This window comes from Takifugu flavidus, chromosome 14, assembly GCF_003711565.1.
Source record: "Takifugu flavidus isolate HTHZ2018 chromosome 14, ASM371156v2, whole genome shotgun sequence".
NCBI lineage: Eukaryota > Metazoa > Chordata > Actinopteri > Tetraodontiformes > Tetraodontidae > Takifugu > Takifugu flavidus.
The window spans coordinates 9,455,494-9,482,170 of NC_079533.1; the positions used below are offsets into that span (position 1 = coordinate 9,455,494).

Genomic DNA, 26,677 nt, shown 5'->3' on the forward strand with positions numbered 1-26,677 from the left:
GAGCAGGTGCTTTTGGCGTTTCTTCAAGGGCTTTTTAAAGAAAGAAAGGATCGTTCCTGGTCTGACAGAGGTGAAGATAGTGGTTGCACGTTTTCGTGATTGCCATTACATTAAATAAAATTTCCGGTCATTTTAGAAAAGCCACATTGCGTACATGAAAGGACGTTTGGAAAACTATAACCGACACACTAACAAATGCAAAAATATTGAATTTACATAAAATACCGCAAGGGGGCGACAAAACACAGCCACTTCGAATGATCCATCTCAGTAACATGATTCAGGAAAATGGTTACATTGGCTTGTTTTTTTTTTTTGTTTCACATTTTATAAAAATACATCCACAATCTGCATTTACATTGCATCAAGCTATTATTTCTCACTGCTGTTCTGGGGGACGTGCCTCATAAATTTGTTTATTCGTGACGTGTGTTTTGTCTTTGTCCAGTTTTAAAATTGTAGCTCTTCAATCATCAAGACAACGCAATATCACTTAATTAGAATAAGTTAACGGTGGAGAGCAGCAGTATTATTTCGAGAAGAACCGTAATTACCAAAGACTCTTGAAAATAAGAAACACGCCGGGGCTTAAAGGGCGGCGCCATCTTTTTTTTCAGCCGGCGACGATTTTTTTTACTAATCTTTATTTGTTTTGAATCTCTACAATTACCCATAATGCCCCTGAAACGTGTGACCTGTCTCTGGCCTTGGTGCGTAGCGCGGCGCTGTCTGCTAGTTGTCAGCTGGTTGCAGGATTTCCCCGTTAACTAGCTTGTGCTCTTGTGTGGGGAAAATCGGCTTGGGATCTTGGAGCCGTCGCATTGGAATTGAGCCACGATGCTGAAATGTAGATCAGTGTGGAGAAGGCTTGCCCCACTCGCCAGAGCCTCGTCAACTGTGTGTCGGCAGAACGCGAGAAGAACAGGTAAGTTTTAAGTTAATGTCACAGCAACTTGCCGCCGATTTACGATCCCGATTCAGACACGCACGCCTGCTCTTGCTGCAAAGTTTGCACACTTTCTATAGCCTACACATCGTTATCGTGACATTCCTTGGACGGCTGCAAAGCTAATTTTAACCTTGCTAACTTGGATTAGCAAGGGGCAACGCGCAGAATGAATGACATTCGTAACTAGCTGGCTAATTTGATTCGTGAAATAATTAACTCTGTCTTTCCCGCAGTGTGTCAGAAAGTAAGACTCAATGAACGACAGCTGCTGCTGCTGCCATTTCACATTTTGGCAAGCCTGTGCACTTTACTGCGTTAAAGCATGTTGTGTAAACCTTGGGGCTGCCATAATGGCGACTTATCAGATCACGGGTCTTTGAGACTTATTTTGCCAAGAAAGCACTCAAATTTGAGTCTGAAACCGAAGCCATTGTAAGGTCCTGCTGATTTCAAGTCCATTTAGTGGGCAAATCAAATGATTATATGGTTATCTATAGTAATAACTAATCGCCTGTATGCGTGCGTCATCCTTTCTAGGGGTTCTGCAGAATGCATGTTGCTTCAAGGCGGCTGGATTGTTTCAACTTGCACCAGAGGCTGTGCAGTTTGGTCCAAAGTTGTAAATATGATGCCAACGTGCACACCATATCAGTGTCATAAACAATCAAATAAAGCACTGGTGCTGGAACTACGGACCAGACATTCTGCAGAAGTGAGGACCGAGGAAATGTCACGTTCATGGAGGATAAGAGAGCTTAACTAAAACTCTGGCAATAGCAAAGATACGCAGCCATTAATGTACAATAAACTGGATTCCAAAGTATGTCAATAATACTGTCTTTGCACACGGTATTGATGTTTATCAATGTTTGATAGGACTATCAAGAGAAAACATTCTATAGCTTCAAGGTAGATGACTTTGCCCAGTTAATTAGCAATAACTAAACAGTAATCTGCAAAGTTTGAGCAGAATACATTTGAAGGAATCTTTGATGGAAGTAGATAATAATTAAAAAAAACAACAGTGTGCATTTTATCATAACATTGTCAGGAAAAGGTTGTTGTTTCTCCTTTTAGGGTTAAATAATGCCAGAATCCCAGTGCGTGAGCCTGCGGCGCACATGTCCACGGGGCCGACGGGGGGAGGAGGAAGAGAGAACCTGCTGTACTTTGCTATGGTTGGGACGACATTCATCGGTGCTGGAATATATGTAAGCAAGCTGAAACACTCAGAGAATTTCCTTTTTATGGTGAAGTACATCATCTGTATTTTGGGTTTGACTGCAGCCGATGAGATTTACTACCTTGTTTTGCTTTTCCAGGTGTACCGGACTCTAAAGGAAGACAAGGAAAGATATCAGGACCGTATAAATGAAATTGCATCAAGGCCACAGAAAGCTGCTGCAAAAGAAGCCACACTCCTACATCCGGAGCCTCAAGGTGAGTTTCTTTTTTAAAATCACATGTAGTCATGGCAATATTTTCTACAGTTAGGCTAACAATTCATTATTTTTTACTACTTTTTATTTTTTAGCAGTAGAAGCTACTGAAACGAAGGGTAAGTAATATTATTTTTAAGAGAAACCTCATTTTTATCTCAATCTATGAACTCATGAACTATAATGGAATGACCAAAAAGAAAGATCATTTATAGAAAAATTGTGAACATTATTTATTTTTCACTGTCTAAATGCAACCAGTACTGAAATATTGTTTGGTAAAACACTTTGAACCATTTTCTATCATTTGTTGTCACGTCAACATTTGAGACAAAAAACAGTTAACGATGACATTGATTGCTCTTCCTGAATAGATGAAGTCTAAATAGTTTAATAATTACATTGTTTTCTTCCCCCAGCTGCCCCTGAAACGGAACCACAAGCAGAACCTGCAGTAGGAGAGCCGAGTCCTGCCACCCCTGACTCTGAAGCACCAGTGGCCCCCAGTGAAACAGCCGAACCTGCTCCAGGTTACCTGCATATTTGCATTCCTCTGCATGGTAGCTTTAGCATGTACTAGAAAGCAATAAAATCAAAGCTCAAAGATGGGACATTGTGTGCTTATACATGGTAAAACAGGGCTGCAAAACTGGTAAAAATAGACTTTTGTTTGTCTTTATTACAGTGTGCTGTTCGTATTCAAGTGGTGAAAAGTATCTAACATGAACTTTGACCTCGTGTTCCCTGTGTTTGTTTATCTTGTGCTTACTGGTGCGTGTATCATTAGCGTGTTCCATTTCATTTGGTTTGTGTCCCCAGTCTCAGAATTATCCTGTTCTATACGTCCAGGGCTACTTTCAGCTGGGAATAGAGCCGTAGAATCCACAAATACGTTGGCTGCTGTGTCATCATGCTTGAATAATGAATGAAACACGTTCAAATCATGACATTGTTTTTGTAATGTTTGCTGGTAAAGCTGCATTGAGCTGGTGGTCTTGAGCCCACTAAGAAGTGAATATTAACCCATCCAGATGTTACTTGTTATGACTTACATTGAAGCTCCTCCTGTGGTTAAGGAGGGTTAGCTTGGAGAACAGGAAGCTGTCGTCTAACTGAAGCATTAGGATGAGTTGACTCCTTATGTTTGACCTGAGTCAGCAGAGTAAAATTCCAGCTCAGCAGAGTACGGTTCCAGTTTGATTGTAGGGTGACTAGGGATCAGCAATAGTAAACATGAGGTTAATGTTAAACCTTAAAATTTGAACCACAACCATTAGCGACTGCAGCGTCGCCCCGGGCTGACCTTACAGACCCATCCCCAGCACTCACCCGGGCCAGTGCATGGGAGGAGATATTAAGACTATAATTAAACCTGGACTGCTGCAGGGACGTGGGGGAGCACAAGACCAATGTGATAATGTTAACAGTGAAGCTCAACACCATCTATTCTGTCCGTGGCAGGATTTGTCATCACAGCTTCTCTTTCTATCCTTTGGATTCTGCTCCTGTGATAATCGTGGCTACTGTCTCTCATCGTTAAAAACAACATTTCCTCACACTTTCAGCTGTATTTTCTCCCTGTAGGTCTGTATAAGCATCCAAATTCCCACCTTTGACATGTCTGTCCTCTCTTTTTTGCTGTTTCTCTCTGTCATGCTTGACCCTCATTCATGCAAACTCCAGGAGGAGCAGCAGAGTCTGTGGCTGTTCCTCACAAGCTCCCCTCACACACTCCATACCTCCTTATCGGTGGGGGCACCGCCTCGTTTGCTGCTGCCCGCTCCATTCGAGCCAGAGACCCTGGCGCTCGGGTCAGTAGTTTTAATCCTTGTTCAAACATTTGGGCCTGACATTGTGTTAATATCTTTTCCTATCCGTCAGGTGTTAATAGTGACTGATGAGCCAGACCTTCCTTATATGAGGCCGCCTCTTTCTAAGGAACTGTGGTTTTCTGACGACCCCAGTGTGACGGAAACTCTGCGTTTTAAACAGTGGAATGGAAAAGAAAGAAGGTGAACTTTTTCCGCTTAAATAAGTACTTTTAGCACCCTGAAAATAGCTGCAGAGGCCCCAGTTATCTGTAAATATGATTAGTACTTAATCCTATTTCATAAAATAAATCAGTTTACACATTGCTAGTAATACAAAAGTTAATATATATACAGTGCAATGAATTTTATACATTTATCTTATTTGTTTGACAGTATCTACTTTCAGCCAGCATCGTTCTACATTAGCGCAGAAGAATTGGACAGTGCAGAAAATGGAGGAGTGGCTGTTCTCACCGGCAAAAAGGTCTCACAGTTATAAATCTGGAGTAAAACCAGTTTGAACGTTTGACTGTGCTGCCTATTGTCATGACCAATTCCCGTCACACAGGTGGTGCATATGGATGTAAGGGGAAACAAAGTCAAACTTGATGATGATACTGAGATTTCATATGACAAGTGCCTGATTGCCACAGGTAAAAAAAAAAAAAATGTTTTGCAATCAATTATTTTTTTAACGTAGTAGAAACTTATGCCAGCGTTTCTCTGTAGGTGGAGTGCCAAGAAATTTACAGGTGATTGACAGAGCTGCAGAGGACGTGAAGTCAAGGACAACTTTGTTCCGCAAGGTCAGTTTTTAGCCACAAGGGGGCGACAGACCAGTTTCTCTGGGAGCCTCCGGCCTTTCGTTACATGTGTGGTGTAACTACAATTACAGCACACTCACCCACTAATTTGGAATAATTTCTATTTAAAATACATACAATATTATTCGGAAGCTGTCTTATGAACTTGATAGCGGTACCCATTGATATAAAACTTTTAAGGCATACAGCTGCAAAAGCAAATATGAAATTATGCTCTCCCCCACAGATCGAGGATTTCAAGTCACTGGATAAAGTCTCCCGCAACATCGAGTCCATCACAATCATTGGGGGAGGCTTCCTGGGCAGTGAACTGGCCTGTGCACTCGGCAGGAGATGTAAGAGTTGCAGTACTGTTGTTGACTAGAATGATCCTTTTTATGCATCTGCTGCTGAATTTATTCTCCTCTGGCTCTGTCCCAAAGCCAATGAGTCGGGGCTGGAGGTGGTGCAGATGTACCCAGAGAAGGGCAACATGGGGAAAGTCTTACCTGAGTATCTGAGTAACTGGACAACAGAAAAAGTCAAGAGAGGTGAATGTTCATGACTTGTCATTTTAGCATGCCTGAATTTCTCCATTTTTATGACCAAATTTTCTTCATGAAATTGTCTTTCTTTGGTTTTAGAGGGTGTTAAAGTGATCACAGAAGCCTTGGTTAAATCGGTGACGTTCAAAGACGACAAGTTAGAAATCCAGCTGAAAGATGGCCGAAAAGTACGTCCAGTTAGCTTTTGCTTTCTGTGTAGCTCAGGAAACCAGTTGTTCGGTGATTTTTATTTATTTATATATTTTTGCCCTGTAGGTCAGAACAGATCATATTGTTGCAGCTGTTGGCTTGGAGCCCAACATTGATCTGGCTAAATCAGCGGGTCTGGAGGTCGACCCAGACTTTGGTGGTTATAGAGTCAATGCAGAGCTGCAGGCCAGATCCAATATTTGGGTGGTAAGTTTGTGTATTTAACATTTTTCTTGTTTAACTGAATGCCTGTGCTAGTGAGCCAATCACACAGGCCTGGTCCCATCAGGTGATGTCGGGCCGTCATTGGATTGGAAAGGTCAATCACTCATGTTTTTTTTCCTGTGCTTAGGCTGGAGATGCTGCGTGTTTCTACGACATCAGGCTGGGTCGTCGACGGGTGGAGCACCACGATCACGCCGTTGTGAGCGGAAGACTAGCAGGGGAAAACATGACAGGAGCCAACAAACCCTACTGGCATCAATCTATGTTCTGGTGAGTGGTGCCTTTTTTGCATAGGCTCAAGTGAGCAGCGGTATTGGATCCAAAGTAATTTGACTGGTAGCTCCAAGCTACAAGAACCTTATGAACAAAAACGAAGGGGGCTGTATGAGAAAACTAGAGCCACACTGGTTTCTTTGACTACATTTAAATAAGCACTGAGGCTGCATGTGTATTTGTCCACATGACTCAGATTTAATCCTCTCAGATTTCACTTGAATGCTTGAATCGCCCTGGATACTACTCTGACTTCAGTCATGATCATAGGACAGGAGGTTTTACTGAGTTTATCATAAATACACATATTCTGATTTAATTCAGAACATAATAAATACAAAAACTGTTACCAAATATGCATATAGTCACTCAAATTGACTGTGGAAGGCTAAAATTTAAACAGTTTGAACACACTAATACCTTTCAGCATATATGGACATTTATTTTGTAAATTATGCCTCCAGATTGCTTGATTTTATTCTGTTACCGCTGCTCCCAGTTTAACATGTTACCATGTCAACGGCTGAACCACAGGCCTGGATGCTTCTGCACTGTGCCCACGCAAAGCGTACGGATTCTCTGGGCTGAATGACCACAGCAGGTTATTTGTCAGTGACATCATTTAGGGTCGTCAGCCAGCTTGAAGCCCATCCGGTCGCAGCAGGCCCACGTGCTCGTCACCGAAGTTCTCAGCTTAATTTTTAATAATTGCCCAGGCCTGTGTGTTTGTGTGCACTCCCGTAGATGGGAACCACACACAAACACCCCGTGTTTGGAGGCTGTTATGACACTTAAAAGTTTAGAGGTGCATGACCTCAAAGGTCCAGTTTGTGCTATTTAAAGACTTGATCTCTTTTTTGTGTGCCTAGGAGTGACCTGGGACCAGACGTAGGTTACGAGGCGATAGGGATCGTTGACAGCAGCCTACCAACAGTGGGAGTATTTGCCAAAGCCACTGAGAAAGATACACCTAAGGCAGCTACAGAGAAGTCAGGTAGGTCGTTCCCCATGGATGCTCGACTCCGAACATCAGTCACATTTTCTTACTCGTGGACTGTGTCGTAGGGACTGGGATCCGCTCAGAAAGTGAGACGGAGGAGACGGCTGTGAGCACAGAGCCGTCATCATCGCCCGCCCCCGCTCCCGAGAAACAAAAGGATGACTATGGAAAAGGAGTCATCTTCTACCTGAGAGACAAAGTGGTGGTGGGCATCATCCTGTGGAACGTCTTCAACAGGATGCCCATTGCGAGGAAGGTACGGACACCTTTTTTTTCATGCTTTGAATTTCTATGAGGAAGGAAATGCCAATTCTGTTTTATTTATATCTTTATTTTGAATTGTGCTACGTGCAGATCATTAAAGATGGAGAGGAACACGCGGATCTGAATGAAGTAGCCAAGCTGTTTAACATCCATGAGGATTAGGATGGAGGCGGATGGACGGAGGAGCCTCACGTTGAAATCGAACTTTGCCGCAGAAAAACGGCAAAGAAAAATGCATCATACTAGAAAAACTGGGAGAATGAATTGTAAATTATGTCGCGTTGTGGAAATATTTTCATATATGGAATTTCTATGAGCTTCACCTCTTTGTTTCTTTTCTATTCAGGAGCGTTTACCGCTTCTCCTTCAACAAACCCGTACGCTCATGTTTTATGTGATTGTCCACCCCCAACAAGCCCAAAAACCGTTAAGCACGAACCACGTCTGTTCTCTGTGCGAGCAGCGCCGGTGCTGGTGAGAGAAGCCGCAATAAAAACAGTTTTTAAATCGGAGTGATCCCGTTCTTTCGAGTGGGATAATGACCCAGAAACTGACCTTCAGCTGCGACATTGTGAGGCTGAGCTCATCCGTCCTGAAGCCGTCACACTTCATAAATCCATCGGAGTCATGATTTACATGAACTGATGGCGAATGTCTCAAAGCGCTCGTTAACAGCCAGATTGGCTCAATCCGGGCTGCGTAAAGGGAACCTGACGAGTACAGTTTGTATGTCTTATTAATTAGGGCCAGTGTGCCTTTTAATAAAAACGCCTATAAAGTAAAGACTGACCTACTTGTCTTGTCCCGGGGTGAAGATGTTCAAGCATGCAGAAACATTGCCTTTCTTTCCCCCCTACCGTGGGCGTCTTTTATTAAGACGGCACCCATGTCTCGCGTTCTCACTCATTTCTTATCCTGTTTGACACTGTGGGCTCTGGAGCAAAGGGCACCGCGGTCTCTCAAGTGTGAGCTAAACACGTGCAGCTGTAACGTTCCATCGCCTCCGTTGACATTAATTTTACATGAGTAAATGGCTGAAATGCCTCTCCCTCTCTGTGTGGAGGAACAAACACGAGCTCTGCCACATTTAGATCACAATTTGAGGACGGAAGCTGGACTCCAAATGTTTGAGCACTCGGCTAACGATCGAACTGTGGGGCCGCCAGGCACGATGCTTTAAAAAATGAATGTGAGGATGTGTGTGCTCTTAACGGGATCCTTCTGGCTTCATTTGACTGGATGAGGTATTTGCTGACACGACTTTAACGCGCTTAAAATAACAGATTCCTTAGTTAACATGAAGAATATTGGTGCCTCTTTTAAAAGAAAGAAGCCTATTTAAATCTGGGAAGTTATGTTATTCACTGGCAAGTTGTGCCAATCTGCAGGGATGTGGATTTGTACCAGAGAAATATTCACACATTTAAATGATTATTTACTTTTGCCGGGATTATTGTGCGTGTCGTCTTTGAATCTTGGGTATTTTTTCCCGTGGGGCAGTTGTGACCACCCCACTTTGTAAACGCTCCTGTCCCTTTAAATATTCTTGCAGCAATTCCTTGAATGTACATATGGACAGAAGGAAAAAAAAGAGATGAAGCTTGAAGTCATCCACACACACACACGGGGCAGAAGGAGGGGTGGGGGTTGGGGGGGGGACCACAGGATTCTGAATAATACAGCAGCAGCTTCCTGGATTTTACACCTGCAGAGAGGGGAGGGATGCTGAGCTGAGGACGTAGCCTGGCACAAACAGGCAACTTCTCCGCATCTTTCTTTTTCTGCCACTTTCCTTCAGTGCTCAAATATCTGCCGTTTTTATCCGAGAATGCCGTCGCACGTCTTCTGTGTGCTCTGGACTCTACCCGTGGTTTTCCTGCAAGTCAGGTAAGAGGCAGCGCGAGACCAAGTAAAGTTTACTGCATAATTCTCTTTGGTTCAAAGTTCCTTTAATATGATCCATGCACTGAGGTTTATACCTGAGCTTTCTGCTCGTCTGCTTTTGGGCAGCATGTGTGGAGCTTGACGCTACACTTTCATTTATATCTAACAGGGAAGTTTTCATTGAAATGATGAAATCATTTCAATCATACAACATGGTTGCTGTTAAGGCAACAGCAGCTGTATTAAATTCCAGGGGAAACCTCTAATTATTTATGCATTAGGGGGGAAAGTTGGGAAAATTGAGGCAGCCGGAAGACCTGCAAGAAATCAAATCACGTGGCATCGTGCCAGCTAAATTTCACAAAAACTTACAATTCAAGAGAGCGTTTGCTCCGTGACCGCATGAAAACTGCACGTGAACATAGGACTGCAGTAGTACGACGGTGGTATATGCTCCTCCTGATAAAGTAGATCTGACCCATTTGCAGCTGAGATTAAATATTAAAATGAGAATAAAGCAGCAGCACATGTAGCCATGTTAGTCCCGTCACTTGCAGGCCTGCGCTCTGTAAGGAGATGAAGCCCTCCAGCAGGGCGCCCAAACCGCCCTCGCCGTCTGATTTTCTGGACAAACTGATGGGACGCACATCTGGCTACGACGCTCGCATCCGACCCAACTTCAAAGGTATCTAACACACGGTGCAGCTTGTGGGGTGGGGTGGGAAACAGCCCCCCACACACACACACACACTCTCATTAGCACAGGTGTGAGACAATCGTGTGCGGTGAATTAACAGGAACCGCTGGCGTGTGCTCAGCGAGCCGCCTCTGATCCTTTTACACCGACTCTGTCGTTCCCGTTCTCCTTCTTTTGTGTCATGTGTTGTTACTCTCCCCTGCTGACCCACAGCCCTGGGTTATGATATTTGCACACAGACTTTTCCTTCAGATTCCAGTTTTCCTCTTCAGAGATGAGCAGTTATCATCACATGTCACCCCTGTGGGCCCGTTACTCATGAGTGAGGCCAGAAGATTCCCTCTGACACTTCCCCTTCAGTCTCCGGGGTCACGTTTCATATATATTTCAGACTTACTCTACATCCCTGTCAAATGCATGCTGGGTAAATCCCAGCTGGTTATCTATATATACACACACACTAATGTAACTCCTAATGTAAAAAAATCAATAAATTATTGCAACTGAAATATTTAAAGTTTCACTGGTGGACAGATGGACCACACTAATGGGAGTGACAGCAGAGTTTCCTGCTGGTTAGGTTCTGTTTACGCAGTGGAGTCAACTTTATGGTGAACAGGCAGATGTGATCTTCTGAGAACACGCTGCCTTCAGAACCTCATGTGGTCTCATCAGTATCAGCAGCAGCCGTATCTATGAAAAGCAGCCTGACTGATGGCCGTCTGCTTCTCCCAGGTCCTCCTGTTAACGTCACCTGTAACATCTTCATCAACAGCTTTGGCTCCATCACAGAAACAACCATGGTGAGATTCTCTTGTTTCTTTAAAATCCGCCCTTGAATGCGTTCAGCAGTTAAACGTCTGCCTTTATCATCCCACATATGGGCCAGGGGAGGGGGGTTTATAGACGCTATATAAATAAAGCTGAATGGAATCTGACAAAATTAATATCCACATTTTGGAATTCCCAGAAGTAAATCTAGTGAAATCAATGTGCATGACAGCCAATTTCAAAACACCAATGAGCCTTTTTCATCAAGGACAGAACAATATTCCCCAGTTTAGGGATGCATGCTAACGCTTTTAGCTCCGAGTAATAGCAACATTCATTTGGTGCCTTCGACTGACCCGAGGTTGGGATTTAACTAAAGGAGCAGTTTCACTGTTGCGTTTCAACAGCATTTGTTTGTATTTCCCTTCCCACCAGAGTTCCTGATGTCTAAATTTAGATTAGGATGACAGTTATAAACATTTTCTTGGTTTATTACAGAACCCCAGCTATGAATCTCCAGACAGAGTCATTTTTCTTTGAATAGAGTCCAGAATTTTCCAAATTCCAACTGTGTGGGGCCACCAAATCTTATCCGAAATGACCACTTGTAGTCATTAAATATTTCTGACATGGGTGTCAAATATTAATATGACCACATGGCTTCACATGAGCCTCTATAAGAATGTGACTCGTCTATGCAGGACTACAGGCTCAATGTATTTCTGCGGCAACAGTGGAACGACCCTCGACTGGCGTACAAGGAGTATCCAGATGACTCTCTGGACCTCGACCCCTCCATGTTGGACTCCATTTGGAAACCCGACCTGTTCTTTGCAAATGAAAAGGGAGCCAACTTTCACGAGGTCACGACGGACAACAAGCTGCTTCGGATATTCCAGAACGGAAACGTCCTCTACAGCATCAGGTGATGGTGCTTTTTTTTTTTTTGGTTTTGTTTAAATGATGAAAGCAGACGTATCTGGAGGTCTCTTTCCCACGTTTCCACTTCTGGCTGCACGTGTCATCTCTGAGCATCTAAATATATGAGCAACATGTTTGTTTCAGCTCAGTTCAGCTCAGTTGTCACTGGATTGTCCAACACCCACTGAGAGAGCAAGTTCATGTTAAATAATAACTGCAGGCTAAAGGAGAATCGGGTCAGTAGAGTGGCACTAAAGCTGTGAACTGTAGCGTGACAGAAAAGTCATTAAAATGAAGGAGTAGCCTCACTGGACGCTATTATCAATTCTTTAAAACATAGGAGTCGTCAATATTCTCTGAAAGCTTCCTTCAACCACGATCAGCAGACACTGAGCACCCCCCCCCCCCAGGTGGTTTACCACTGGACATCAGTGAATTACAGCTGTTGGTTCTCCGTATCTTATGTTGCTCATTTGTGTGTCAAGCTGTCTCCCCTCTAGCTTGATGGGAGCAATGCGATATTGTGACTTTGGAAATGGAGCACCATCCAAGCGTGGAATATCCTCTCTGATAGAATGTTTTGATGACTTGTGTGTGCGTGTGTGTGTGGGGGGGGGGCGCTCTCCTATTTTTTAAGATTGCGGGGCCTTGTCCCCAGCAGAAAAATACCAGAAAGTTGAACTTGAGCAAGAATAAAGATGTCACGTTGTCTTAAAATTCAAAACCCAGCGTATGGATATTACTGTGATGGCGGATGTTAACAGGAGTTGTTTTGTCAAGTTGATGCGCTGGCACATAAGAATTTCAGGGGGACGGCTCGTGAGGCTGCCATCTTTTCACTTTTCACCAGTATTTTCCTGACAGTGACGGCGTCTCTCTCTTTAAAGGCTCACGCTCATTCTCTCCTGCCCCATGGATCTGAAAAACTTCCCCATGGACAGCCAGACATGCACCATGCAGCTGGAGAGCTGTGAGTTTGTCTTTTTGTCGGGACTCGGTGCGTGTTGTGGCTTTGGCTTCACGACGTCTCTGTCTCCTAGTTGGTTACACCATGAATGATCTGATTTTTGAGTGGCTGGATGTCGGAGCGGTGCAGGTGGCAGACGACCTGATGCTCCCTCAGTTTGTGCTGAAAGAGGAGAAAGGCCTCGGCTACTGCACCAAGCACTACAACACAGGTAGAGGTCACGACAGGAGAGCGGTCAGCCTCCTGGACCCACACCTCTGGCTAACTTTGACCCTCCCCTCCGTGCGTTGTAGGTAAATTCACCTGCATTGAGGTCAAATTCTACCTGGAACGTCAGATGGGTTACTACCTGATCCAGATGTACATTCCCAGCCTTCTCACTGTCATCCTGTCCTGGGTGTCCTTCTGGATCAACATGGACGCAGCTCCCGCCAGAGTGGGCCTGGGGATCACAACCGTGCTCACCATGACAACACAGAGCTCTGGATCCAGGGCCTCCCTGCCAAAGGTCGTCGGACAGCTCACACTGGAACCTTTCAGAGAGGAACATTCACGTTAAACAATGCAATGAGACACAGGGGGACATCAGGGGGACATCAGTGGCACATCAGGGGGACATCTTAGTCTCACGTTAAATCACAGCCTTTATATGGTTGATTTATCTGGCCGGAATTCTTCAGTGCCTTCGTTGACTTTTGAGGAAATTTCAAAAGTAATGGAACTGTAAACTTTTACAACAGAGACAAAACCTAAATTACAGTTGATACCTAATGTTGTCGGCCCATTAGCTCCCCTTTGTAGGTCCAACTTTGCTTTAGGAATGATGTTATCATTTTAATAAAGCCTTTTCTGAGGTCGCGCTGCAACACATCACTGATCTCCGTCTAACAAATGAGCCAGTTCTCATCCTGAGGTCCTCATTTTAAGGGTTCACTGACTAATTCACAGTCCAGTCGAGGAAAAAAACCTAATTAGATCAGACTGTGTTTTCCTTTACCAGAACATCGTGGTAACGTTCTGATTTCACTGCTGAGCTTTTCCTGGACTCGCAGGTGTCCTACGTGAAGGCCATCGACATCTGGATGGCCGTCTGCCTGCTTTTCGTCTTCGCCGCGCTGCTGGAGTACGCGGCCGTTAACTTTGTTTCCCGCCAGCACAAGGAGTTCTTCCGAATGAGAAGGAAGCTGAAGGAGCAGCAGCGGCAGAGAGCTGTGAGTGGGCGCCCACCTCCCCAGCCCCTGGGGCGACTGTCCCCTGCTATTCACAGCGCTCCGACATGAGCTCCATCCCTTTAGCCGCTGATTGCACCGCAGACAGGAAGTGACCTGTGATTAGCTGTGATCACCTTGAGCCCTCTTGGTTGCTGCCTCATGAGGAGAAGCAAAAGTAGCACATTTAAATATGAAATATCATCTGAACGAAGCTCCTGCTGAAGCCTTTCTGGGGTTTTCTTTTGGACTCGGTAAGGAACTGTGACTGTTTAAAGGGTTTCATCCAACACTGACCACACGTTTCTGGTCACGCCGCAGGAAACACGTGACGCAGGCGTAGTTGTTGGCTGCTAAACGCGACGTCTGACGACTCCACAACCATGTTTCTCTTTCTCCGTTAGCAGGGGAGCGGCGACGGCAAGGTGAAGGGGAACAACGTGCCGAGCAACAGCGCTTCTCAGGGGAACATAGCCCAGCAGTGCAGCGTCTGCGCCAGGGTGCGTGTCCTCGCCTCCCCGGGTTCAACCGGGAGCAAGCAGCAGATCTGTGCACATTTATTCTGACTCGTCTGCTTCTTTCAGGAGGAAGAGCTGGCACAGCAGGGTCTGCTCCTCCAAAGTCTGGGACTCACGCTGTCGGGAAACGCAGCGGAGATGGACGCAACACCCGTGTTCGCCGACCTGCCTCCCGGTTTGGGCTTCTACGACATACGCAGGCGCTTCGTGGAGCGGGCCAAAAGGATCGACACCATTTCCCGAGCCGTTTTCCCGATGAGCTTCCTGGTCTTCAACGTCCTCTACTGGCTGACATATAAAGTCCTGCGACACGAGGACCTCCTGTCCACGTTGGGACAGCACTGAGGCTGGGGGGGGGACTTCAGATACTGTGGGTCCTGTCCTCACTCGAAGCATTACAGGAGGTTGTTGAGCAACCGAAGCTGATTAGTGAGGAGAACTTTTTCCAGCCACAGTGTCTACATGAGGGCGTGAAATGTTCGAGGTCACAGGTCGCACCTTTGGGAGGGATTTGTGTACGTGCAGTTAATACATTTGTGTTTATCGTACAGAATATCGGCTTTTAAAATGATCATTATCAATGTTGCAGTGGAGGTTGAAGTCAGACAGCTTCCAGACCTGGATGGAAACATCAGTACTATTTTAAATACTTTATTTTGTTTCCTTCAAAATTTAGAATATTCAGCCTGAATAATTTATAGTCTAAAATGTTGAAATGTTCAGACCAGTACCATTATTTTTATTCACTATTAAAGAGTACAACGATGACTCTCACACTAGAAGAAGAACAGTGAAAAATGCATTCATAATTAATAATTGTCTCATTATGAATAATGGACACAACTTTTATATTTACACTACACACAAGGGAATAATTTGAGGGTCAAATTCACAAGCAAACACAACGGAATTCATGATAAAGACTCAAATATGTTAAATCAGACAAAATCAAACTCGGACCCGCAGCAGGTTGGGTACCTGGTGGTCCTGCAAAGAGGTTTCTGTTCTATACACGACTGTTTATATATTAAAAAGAAGTCAAGATGCTGTTTAATTGTAGAGTTTCAGCCTCTCGTCACGATAAATTTAGCCAGAAAACACAAAATACAACCTGCTGATATGTGTTACTGAAAAAATCCATGTAATCAAATGTAAGGGTATATTTTCCATCGATACAAGGTGTAACACAAGCACTTCAACGGAGAAGGATTCGCACAGTAACTATAGATGATCCTTAAATCTGCCACAAAGGGGGTCAAATGTAGTTCTGTGTCGGGGAAGGAAGATCAAAGATGTGTGAGAAAGGTTGAAATTTGTTTATATGTGAATGCTTTGACTGGAAAGGTCTTCAACCTGTGTAATCCTTGCAATTTATTCTTTCACTGCCATTATAACGTCCACTTTCTATATTTTACGAGTTGTGTTGCAAAGAAAGCTGAAGGTGCTAAAAGGCGCCACGAGAGGGCGCTGTTTCAACTGCCCTTTTTAGCCAAACTTTGCTGCAGGCCTTTTAATGCACTGCACAGCGTTTTATAGTTAAATTCTGGGGTTTGGGACATACTCATTCTGCAAATTGTTAGTTACACAATATTTACGTGTGTAAATCCCCTGAAAAATTAGTGAACATTATCAAAGGCCTTTTGGGCTTCTGCAGGCAAATAGTGTGAAACAGGACACTTTAGTGTTTTATTAAGAATGACATTCCAAGATGAAGAACAATTTGAAAGCGGGGTAGAAGAAAACGGAATCGTTTAAAACCAAAACAATATAATCTGCCTTATTTATCGTCACACAAAACGGTTTAAAAGGCGCCAGGAAAATCCAGTTTCTCTGGTGATTTATGCAGGACAGCGGGAAAATAAAGTATAACAAACGACACAGCTTGCAAAATTCCAACCATGATGTTGGACAGCGTGCACCGGGTCGGTTCCGAGCTGGCTCCTGCAGAGCCAGTCCCCCCCCCGGACCTGGACCAGTGTCCAGTGGCTGGAGACGTGGCAGCACCTCCGGTCATATGATTTGAGTTTACGACCCCACCCCGTTATTTCCTCTCCCGAAAACATGTCCAGAACAGCAAAAGCTTTAACATCCCCACTTGTGAACTAAAGAGCCCTGCAAAATGAGCCCGCCGAGCGGTGGTCTCGGACGGGGACTTTAGTGGCGGAGACCGCGGAGAAAGTCATTTTCAGAGGGTCGCCGGTGACGTTTCCACGGGCTTCAAATAGCTTCCGTTTCACACTGGTAGTGATTGGACCGTCCCGTCCTCAGCCAGTCCGACATTCTCCACCTCAATGGAGGAGCAGCCCAAAGATCGGGCTCAAGACAGACACTATCCGCACCACGGAGGGGACAGAAGCTCGACCCGGCACACGGCGTGCGTGAAACATGATCAGAGCCACTTCCAGTGCCACCACCAGGAAACGCAGACGAAGAAAACAGGTCGGCCCGTCCGAAATGCTGCGCTAACGCTCGCTAGCCTTCCCCAGCTAATGTCAACGAGCCGACTAGCATTAGCTAACTACTGGTAACTTTACCCTGTTTGGAGACTTAACATGCCAGGCGCTAGTTCAGTCCAGCTGTATCGTCGCGCCTTTAAACGTGGCGTTTTAAGGCAATCGGCGAGGGTGAGTAAAGGAATCGTCAAGGCGATGCCACATGTTGACTAAGGCTGGAGCGTAAACCCACCTTTTAGGGAGCTAGTTTGATAAGTAGCTGACGTTGCGTGACAGTAGTCGCTGCTGGTGGTTTGACATGTCGGGGATTGACCTTGTGTGCCGGCTTCACGACCGGCTCTAAACAAATGCGGCTACATTATTTGACAGCGCGTTCGTCGGGTAATGTTGGTTAGGTGGGACTCCTCCGGTCCCCAGCCTCGGTCCTGTGCGGCTCGTTTCTTGTGTCCAGTTTAGGAAAGCGAGCCGGCTCCACTGGAATGTTCTGAGCTGCCATTTCCTGTCGGCCATGTTACAATATCGACGAGCTAATGCTACCATGCCGAGCTCGGAACGATTGCCCATCCAAGACACACGCCGCACTGACACGTCCTTACGTTATTTGCCCCGTGTCGCCGGCTAAACGCGGCTATATTTCGTTACAAGCGTCTCCCGGTGCGACGATGGGTTCATCTCCAACGGGGCGCTGGCTAGTTGACGTTAGCTGCCGCTAGCATCGTTTGACAGGCCTGTTGCATGTTGTTCAACGTCAAATCACACGCAAACTCGATCGGTCCCTTGATGAAGACACGCTTTGCGCCCTAATCACGGCCTTTGTTGACGGATAAAGGCAATAGTTGGACGGGTGAGGGGGGGCCAGGGTGTCTGCAGGTGCTCCTGGACATGAGGGACGGCTCCATTTAACGGGAAACCCCACGTTGACACAGCACTTCTCATGCCTCTGTGCCATGGATACTCATGGCTATTTGTGGTGCCCCCTCAGCCAGTAAGGGTGCCATAAGTGTCGACGTGGCCGTGCTTCTGTACATTGCACTTGCATTTGAAACAATTTGGGCTCGATCCGACAGTTCACTGGTGAAAACGGTTGGAACCGGAGCCACAGTGACTGAGGTTGTAGCCTGCAGACTAGTTCTGGATGGAGTTGGATGCAAAACTATAAGCAGCGATTTGCTCAGGCAACACCTTTTAACATGCATGTTGGTAAACTGATTTGTTTCCCCCCTTTTATAGGCAATGAGTACATAAACAGCGAGGAAGAGGGAGGGAAGAGCCCGCGAGTGTCTGATGCTGTGGATATGTCCCATCCTCCCAACAGCAATGGTAACAGGCACGTGAAGCAGAAGTCCTCACAAAAGCTCTACACGGCTGTTCCAAAGGTGAGCAGCAAAGGACTGGAACATAAAAAGAACATGGACCTCAAACATGACAAGGAAAAGACCCTGGAATTAAATAATCACGAGGGCCAAACCTTGGACAAAAGGGACCTGTTTCTGCTTCAGAACGGCGTTATAAACTGTGGCTTAATCACAAATGGCTACTCCAGCAAGGACAATGACGGCAGCGGCTCTGAAGGTGGATATACTACTCCAAAGAAGCGCAAGGCCAGATGCAACAACCCCAGGAACGGTGAACATCTGACAAGAGAAAAGGAGAAGGACATGCAGCAACACAACACTACCCAGGAACACGAGGCTTTTAAACTAGACACGATCGAAAAGGGACTTAATTCCAGACTTGAAGGCTTTCGAGCCGCTCATAAAGACGCACAGTCGGCCGGTCGGCGGACGGAGACGTTAGTTGCTGAATCTCAGAGGAAAAACACTGATGGCAAAACGGTCGGCACTTTTGGCAAAAGGACCGACGAAAGGCACAAATCCAAACTCTCCTCGCCCTCTAAAGAGGACTCGTGGACTTTGTTTAAGCCCCCTCCAGTATTTCCTGTGGACAACAGCAGTGCTAAGATTGTTCCCAAAATCAGTTATGCAAGTAAAGTAAAGGAAAACCTCAAAGTAGCTCAAGGCGGCGGCGGCGGAGGCGAGACGCCGCCTCCCCCTGTCAGACTGTCGCAGGTCCCCATGTCCGCTGTGAAAACGATCACCTCAGCTAGCTTTACCAACGGCCCCGTTCCTGGAAATGGGAACGGCTGTCCAGTGGGTACCTTCTTCGCCCCTGCTGCTAGTAGTATTCCACCGCCGCCGCCCCCCAGTGGCGAGAATGTAGCGTCTCCTTTGGAAATCAACTGTAGCTCTGCAAGCAGCCCCGTGGACGGCGACGCGCACGAGCTAAAGAAGTGTACTCTGTTAATTTACCCTTTAAATATGCAACCCGTGCTCCCCAGTGGGTGTCACCTCAGCTCGGCCGCTGCTCAGACAAATCAGAAAGTCCTGGGAGACATCTTCCAGAACCAGTGGGGGCTTTCCTTCATCAACGAGCCCAACCTGGGACCCGAAGGAGGCGGCGAGCTGCCCGCGGAGGACAAGTCTGCCTTGGCCGCGCCTCAGAGCGACAGACCCGCGGCGGCCCGGCCCTGCTTCGACGCCGCCCCGTCCTTCCTGGAGCCCGGCACGCTAGTCCAGGACCTGGACAAAAGGACTTGTCCCGCGTCTAACGCTTGTTCTCCTGCTCGCGACCCGACCGAGGAGGAGCACAAGAGACTTCAACTAAAGACTAAAGCGGAGGGCAAAGGTTCGGGTTCTGCTGGATCCAGCGGGGGCAGAGAGAGCCGGGTTAAACCTGCACAGCCCCCCCTGAGCACGCTGCTCTTTGGATCGTCTAAAGACTGTGGCAGGACGTGTAGCTGGAGTTGTTTTGATATTAAAGCTGCTGTGGCTTATCACACTAAAGGTAAAGTGTGTGTGTGTGTGGGGTGTGTGTGTGTTCCTTGAGATTTTACTCCTCAATATGAAAGTTTTTCTTGTGAAGGAATGTTTTAAGAATCAATGATTGAGCCCTGAAACTGTAACTGTGAGAGGAGTGGTGGGGGGGGTGGGGTGAGGAGGTCGAGGGGGGGCAGGAGGTCGAGGTCTCAGTCCAAGACTGGTGTTCCTCATCAACTCCCAGCAGACGCGGTAAAGATTATTCCCAACTTTGTGACGTAGCCGAGGAATTCTGTGCAATGCTTTGATTCCTGACGATATTCCTTTTTCCCTCCACAGAAATGGAATTCATTTTCAACCTGCAAAAACAAGGTAAACGGCCGCCGCCGCTTGTGTCCAGAACCAGCCGGTGAATCGCCCGACTCGCCCGCTGTAGTCGTGTAAAGCTCTGCCGCTCTGCGTCCTCGTCGGCACGCGTTCGGTCCCGATTTCCCGCCGTTAGCGAAGCATCCGCCGCCTGAGCGCCGGTTTCTGTGCTGCTGATGTAACCATGGCGCATAAAGTCGCATTTAGCAGCCATTCGATGTGGTTCACCTGTGTTTGGGTGCTGACAGACGGATGCGTGACCTTTGACCCGTTCATTGGCGGGTCTGTCTGCTGTGCAGCTCGTTGTCGTGCCGTTAGCCTTGACGTAACCATGGCTTCTCCTTCCTGTGCTGCAGATCCAAAAAGAGTAGTGTTTTATCACGAGACCCTGGATGGACCTAATCAGTGAAGTGGTTCCGGGACCGTGCTAACCTCCTCCTGCTCTGGGTGCTGCCGCCTCTGCCTCCCAAATGAGATCCTGTTGGAAGGGACGTGACAACTGTGAAAACACTGAAGAGCGCGACAGAGATTCACTAGAATCCTGGGTGGAATTACCACACACACACACACACACACACCACACACACACACACACACACACACACACACACACACACACACACACACACAAACGGACACACGCAGCGATGGGACTGTGGAGGAGTTGATCAGTGCCTCTCTGACACACCTGACTGATTCCTGCTACCTTGGAGCCGCGGACCCGGCCCGTCTCGGCTCCGTCGGAGGACGTTCGGCGGAGGAAAGTTCCGGATTGCATCTCAAGCCTTCGCCGTTCCGCAGCCGTTCCGTCGGGACGCCTCAGTCGGGTTTTCCCTCACGCAGTCGAACCGGTCCCCTGTAGACGTGAAACTTTACACCGACTTTATAGCGCCGGAGCTGGAGGTCACCACGGAGGAGAGAAGAACACGGTCGGAGAACGCCTTGAGATGATTGGCTTCCTGTTTTGGTTCCGTTAGTTGGGATGGAAGGGAGAACCTTGTCTTAAAACTTTTCTTCATGGCTAATCGGAGCCCGCGGTTACTTGCTAGCTTTGTTTTCCTGGTTTGTTTGCGCCGCCCCGTCGTTTGATCAGGTTTTTAACAGCGTGGTTTTAAGATGTTTCCCACCAATAATCTTCGGCACTTGTTCCGGGCCCAGCGGCAGAGGGCAGGTCTCTGCCGCTGGGCCCAGATTCTGTCCTGGGAGCAGCATTCGCTGCTTCAGGTTTCACCTCTTTTTTTACTCACCTGCCCCGCCGCCTTCGCTTCCCCCCCCGAAACTGGAACTGGGCGAGCCGGAGGTGGCGCTTCCTCGCCAGGCGGCAACGGCAACTCTAACCACGGCGTTTGTTCCCGCCACTTGCGACGGACGGCTCCAAACCGTGAAGACGAGTTGACTTTTCTGTTTTTTTAACATTTGCAAACCAGCGTGCGATCCCGCGCGCGTGGGCATCGGGCCGTTCGCAGCCGCGCCCTCGCCACCGCGGCCGCCGGCCGTTCAAGGTTTCACCTGTTTTCAGTTTGTTGCACAAATACTTGATGTGAATTATTTTCTTGAAAGAGAAAACGTATATAAAAAAAGCCCAACCATGCTAACTGCTACCTGCCCAGCTAGTAATTAACCTTTTATTCCCATTTTGAAGCCGGGTGTGGTCTCAGCGAGGGAACTGCCCTGGTTTGCTCTGTCCTCTGGAACATATGATTTGGTTAACGTGTGGATTCATAGCACTTTATGTAAACTAATTGCTTTTATCTTTGGATTGCGGGAGCGACCTCCTCCGACGCGAGGCGCGGCGTGAAAGAGTGGCTCTGGGCTGTTACTTTTCCGACTAAACGTTGAGCAGAATAACTAAATGTAACTCAGGTAGTGTTGATAAAGCCATGAATCTGTTGACTCGTTTCTTGCCCTGCAGTGTTCTCAGATTGGATCCGTTGAATTGGAGCCCTGTTATTCTCTCGTGTCATGTGATCAAACATGGGTAATATCAAGAAGGAAGTGGGAGGTGCCGCCATCCGTGGTTTTCCCGTTAAGTTGACCTTTCCCGAAGCACATCCTCGCCGCGGCCATCGGCGGCGTCCACTGATTTCTCTCCTGTGTGTTTAGACTGAAGCACCTCTTGGTTTCTCCTCGGCGCCGAAGGTCTATTTCTGTCGGGTCGGCCCAGTCTGGAGCGGCCCGTGTTAAGTACACTTCTTCCCCGCGCGTTCTGATTAGGCAGAGGCGGAATCAGAGTCGCAGCCAGTTGCCTCGACTCGTCAGAATTCCGCGTCTGATCTCAACCGGCACTCTGGCGTTGTGAAATGCTTTTTCCCCGTGGCGGCGGCGGCGCCGCGTGATGGATGAGTGCCGCGCTGCTGAATATGGAAGGGCTCCGCTTGGCTGATGAGGGAGCGAGAAGATATTCCCATTAGCATTTTAAGCTTTCGTTTAATCTGTCATTTTAAGAGAAGAAAGTCGGAACATGCCAAATATTCCACCAACGATGATGCAGCCGTAGACGTTAAAATGTATAAAAACGAACAACCCCCCTCCCCCCAGAGGGATCGACACGAGTGTGTGATGTTATTTAGTGTTTCGGCCCTTTGAACCCTTCGGATTAGTCTTCTCGAGAGGAGGATCCTGCCTCCAACCTCCGGGCTCCCGGTTTTGAAGCACTTGAAGCAAAAATAATGAGGCCATGTTGAATATGCATTTATAAATATAGAACTATAACATAGCACTGTAGCCTGCAAACCAAAAAAATAAAATAAAATAAAGAGAGAGAGCGGCGTGCTGGTTAATCAGCGACGTTTGGGGGTGTGTGGAGACAAAAGCCTGATCACTTGAAGTTTTCGAGGCTTCAGCCCATCGTCGCCTCAAGGGTGCAGGTGCGACCTTCAGGGCGTGAGGTGAGGCCTGACCTCGTGGTGTGGATGCGTGCAGAGCTAATTCTTCCTGTTTTATGCAAGCCCCCCCCCCCCCCCCCCCCTCCTACTGCTGATGGCTCTGCTTCGGTGCCTGTGTGGGTATGAAAACAGTCACAGCAGGTTTGATTGTTTAAAGTTGGCGTTCAGATTCTCTCCGTGCCATCGTCTTGGTTCTTTTCCTTGTTTTTGCGACGCTGTCTATGTTTGCTCACAGCTAAAGCTCATTTCTCTACGTCTCATGGGTGCAGCTGAAGTCGCTGAGCATTCGTGTGTGTGTGTGTGTGTGTGGGGTGTGTTTTTTTGTTTTGTTTTTTTTTTTTATTAAACTTGTGGCTTTGTGCTGTAGAATTGTGTAACCTGAAGCCAAAATCAAGCCTGAATCGGGTGTCTGATAACAAACATGGTCGAGTTCACGCCTGAAGCAGCCCGATCGTTCTGATTTGGTGGTTTTTTTAACAGGTTTTAACAATGCGATGTTATGTTTTTGGGTTTTTGTTCTTTTTTTGCAACTTTGAGTTATAACCTAATTTATCCGTAGATGCACAAGCAGGATGAAACTAAAAGGAATACATGTAAATGACTATGGAGATGTCAGATGTTTGAGGAGTTTTAGATGATTGCGTAATCTAAGCTGATGTAGACGTTCCCCAATAGCATCAGTGTTAATATATAAAGTCGTCTACAGCAGATTTTATACAGATGACTTTAAATTTGTTTCTTAATGTATATTTTATTTTTAGCTGGTCACGTGTGTGTGTGTGTGTGTGTGTGTGTGTGTGGGGGGGGTGGTTCAACAGTCTGAATCTGCTTTGGCCTAAGGTACACTCAGATATCCAGCTAGTGGGTGCCAGCAGGGAGCAGGGAGGAGGAAGAGGAGTGGGTCAGAAGCAGCCAGGTCTGGAGAAATCACTACTGTAGCAGGTGAACGTCTCGAGTGCCTGCTGACGTCGGATGGGCGGAATCTTAACGTACCGAAAAGTGCCGCTTCCTCGTCAGAAATCGGCCATCTGTAACGGAAAGGCCGGACTCCACGTCTGCCCCATCTCAGCGCTGTCCCAGCTTCACCTCTTGTCGTCAGGGGGCGTTTAAAAAAAATAAAAATTTTTTAAAAAAAAGTTCTCTGGTGCCACGAGAGGCGCCCTTATGGATTCAACACTGAACAAAGTGTCCGTGAGGCTGATGTGGAGCACTTAACTGGTTTCTCCTCTCCAATGGCTCTTTGTGCTTGGTGATTCATTCTTCTTGTCCTCTTCTGGTCTGTTCATCATGTTTCCATCTCCCCCCACCCCCGTGAAAAGAGGCAGTTGCATTTCCTTCTCAAATGTCTTACAGGTTGACATTTAGCTTTTTAAGTCAGCGGACTGATTATTTAATTTTCGTTTGATTATAACAAAATTATCATGTTACAATGTTGTTGTTTTTTTTTTTTTAAAGCATGGTGGTAATAACCCTCAATTTCCAAACAATGTAATAGTCAATAAATAAAAAAAAAATCCAGTGTTCACAATTTTATTTTCCATTAAAATGTCAAATTTTCTTGAATGGTGCCTGTTTTCTTACTTGATTAGTTTATATTTGGATTTTTTTTTTTTTTAGATGGAAATACTGAACTTTTATAAAATCACTACTAAGCCTCTCTAAAGCCACACTGAATATTGGGTACGAGTATAAAAACAAACATCAAAACGTCTGTTAAAACCCAGTTAAACACCAGTTATGGAGACCAGTAAAACCATCATTGAGCTGCAGCGCTGTTTTCTGGGAAAAGGCGCCCTCTTGTGGTGGATTTTAATCATACATAAAGGCCACAATCCAAGCCTTGTAATGTTCCTGAACATCCAGTAATGTTCCTGTTATTTAATGTTTAATCCCCTTCCCCCATTAAAAGAACCCACAGTTTACTACAAACACAAAACTTTTCTAAATTACTACATCACCTGATTTGATGTCAGTCGGTGACCCGTTGGCAAACCCCAGAGTAGTTGGAGCTGTTCACACTGCAGGTGGCACATTTTCACCACAATTCCCTCTTCCTCACAACTGGAACCGTGTTTGATTGCTCTGTTCCTCACTGGTCCCAGATGGGGATTGATGAGTGGTGCCTGTCGGCTCAGGTCATTCAAAGGTTTGATCTGTGTTTGTTCATCACTGCAGAATTTACTGAATTGTGATGAGCCTCGGAACACACGAGAAACAAGGTAAACCACGGAATTAACTTACCGCACTAGAATAATTAACTCTACCGTTTTTAAATGAGTTTTGAAGAGCACAGTCCTAGGAAGAGCTAAGATCCCTCAGACTCCCAGGCCTCTGGTAGAGGACCCGAGTCAGAAGGAGGCACTGCCTAGGAGGGGCGAGGAAGAGATGTTTTTATATATTAAAGTAACAACGTGGTTTAAATATCCAACACTAGTCCCAATTAAACTCCTGTACACATTTGTATATTATTTATTATCCAACAACCGAACCTGTTATGTCAATGAAACGGTTTAAAATGCCAAGTGGGTCATTAAAGGGCCTGGTGGTTTTTCTCTTTTATTGCGTGTAATCGTGCTGTTTGTGTGTGTGTGTGTGTGACAGTGTGTCTGACAGCATGTGTGCAGATGTGTGTTTTTGTAATTGCTAAGTACCAAAAATCGGCATTTCGTGAGCAAAGCGAGAACATTTCTGGGAAGTGAAGACATTGGCTGGTCCTCACAACTTTAAAGGACTGTTTGAGGGTAAAGACGTGGTTTTTAGGTTAAGGTCAGGGTCAGGGTGAGGGGGGGCTAGCTGGACTGGTTAGGGGATGTTAGAGGAAGGGACTGGGTAATGCATTATGCCTATGAAAGTCCTCACAAAAATAGAAGTACAAGAGTGCATGTGTGTATGTGTGTGTGTGTGTGTGTGTACTGACAGTCTGTGATCCATATGTGAGGTGTGCAGGTGCCCTGGGTGTGCTATGGCTCTGCCCGAGGCCTCCTGGTATCTTCCCTGGCTCTTCGCTCTTCTCCACAGAATACAGACATCAGAGGTGCACCTCATGGTTGGACCTGGTACTGTAATCCCTTCATCTGCAGACTGTTTTCTAGTAAATAAACTAAAAAAAGAGAAACGAATCTGATGAAAACCCTGTAAACATCCAATACCAGCACATCTGGAGGCACATCTGGACAGGGAGGGAGGCAAATGCAGTTAAAGCACAAAGGAGATGGAACAAAGCTCTTCTGAAGAGTAAAACCATGCCCACATCCTTATTTTAATGAAGGAAGAGGGTTGGATTCACCCGTGATCTGATCTGATGTCATGTAATCTGATTACCTGCAGTCATGCTTGAATGATAACCCAAAATCTGAAGCGGCCTCTTGGATGAGAGAACGGTTGGATTTCCTGTAAATATCAGCTTAATGGGAGTTTTCTGTCCATGGGGCTGATCCTCTGGAGGACAGGAACTGATCTTGGCCACTGGCTCAAAGCTGATCACTGTGCTCATCCATCATGACAGTTGTCCATACATTCAGCCTCAGCAGCCCCTCCGCTACACACACACACACACACACACACACACACACACACACACGCACACCCAACTGGACATATGTAATCCCATCAGGCCCATCATTCACTTCCTGTTTGCGCCGCCTCGTCTGCTGGACGCTTGTTCATGGAAGA

The 26,677-nt window shown here is 46.4% G+C and overlaps 3 protein-coding genes across 7 annotated transcripts; all 3 read left to right on the forward strand.

Moving 5' to 3' along the window:
• The first annotated feature begins 675 nt into the window (after positions 1-675).
• Positions 676-8,031, forward strand: aifm1 (apoptosis inducing factor mitochondrion associated 1). 3 transcript variants are annotated; one of them, XM_057054294.1, is made up of 18 exons: positions 676-925; positions 2,027-2,160; positions 2,272-2,389; positions 2,484-2,507; positions 2,808-2,918; positions 4,072-4,199; positions 4,270-4,400; positions 4,593-4,683; positions 4,768-4,852; positions 4,929-5,005; positions 5,250-5,358; positions 5,446-5,553; positions 5,647-5,735; positions 5,824-5,964; positions 6,110-6,252; positions 7,125-7,249; positions 7,321-7,511; positions 7,610-8,031. In XM_057054294.1, exons 1-18 carry the CDS (start codon positions 838-840, stop codon positions 7,679-7,681), a joined length of 1,965 nt encoding a protein of 654 aa, XP_056910274.1. In that variant the 5' UTR covers positions 676-837; the 3' UTR covers positions 7,682-8,031. The 3 variants fall into 3 exon arrangements, with proteins under 3 accessions (XP_056910274.1, XP_056910275.1, XP_056910276.1); XM_057054295.1 differs by having other exon boundaries at positions 2,487-2,507; XM_057054296.1 differs by lacking the exon at positions 2,484-2,507.
• Positions 8,032-8,399: 368 nt separating this feature from the next.
• Positions 8,400-15,879, forward strand: glra4b (glycine receptor, alpha 4b). Its single transcript, XM_057054302.1, has 10 exons — positions 8,400-9,406; positions 9,961-10,088; positions 10,836-10,903; positions 11,573-11,796; positions 12,680-12,762; positions 12,833-12,970; positions 13,053-13,267; positions 13,812-13,970; positions 14,372-14,467; positions 14,552-15,879. The coding sequence occupies exons 1-10, from the start codon at positions 9,348-9,350 to the stop codon at positions 14,828-14,830; spliced, it is 1,449 nt and encodes a 482-aa protein (XP_056910282.1). The 5' UTR covers positions 8,400-9,347; the 3' UTR covers positions 14,831-15,879.
• Positions 15,880-16,563: 684 nt separating this feature from the next.
• Positions 16,564-24,568, forward strand: nufip2 (nuclear FMR1 interacting protein 2). Of its 3 annotated transcripts, none has more exons than XM_057054297.1 (4): positions 16,564-16,924; positions 18,169-19,782; positions 20,094-20,126; positions 20,477-24,568. In XM_057054297.1, the coding sequence occupies exons 1-4, from the start codon at positions 16,777-16,779 to the stop codon at positions 20,527-20,529; spliced, it is 1,848 nt and encodes a 615-aa protein (XP_056910277.1). In that variant the 5' UTR covers positions 16,564-16,776; the 3' UTR covers positions 20,530-24,568. The 3 variants fall into 3 exon arrangements, with proteins under 3 accessions (XP_056910277.1, XP_056910278.1, XP_056910279.1); XM_057054298.1 differs by having other exon boundaries at positions 16,772-17,109; XM_057054299.1 differs by having other exon boundaries at positions 16,772-17,009.
• Positions 24,569-26,677: the final 2,109 nt, after the last annotated feature.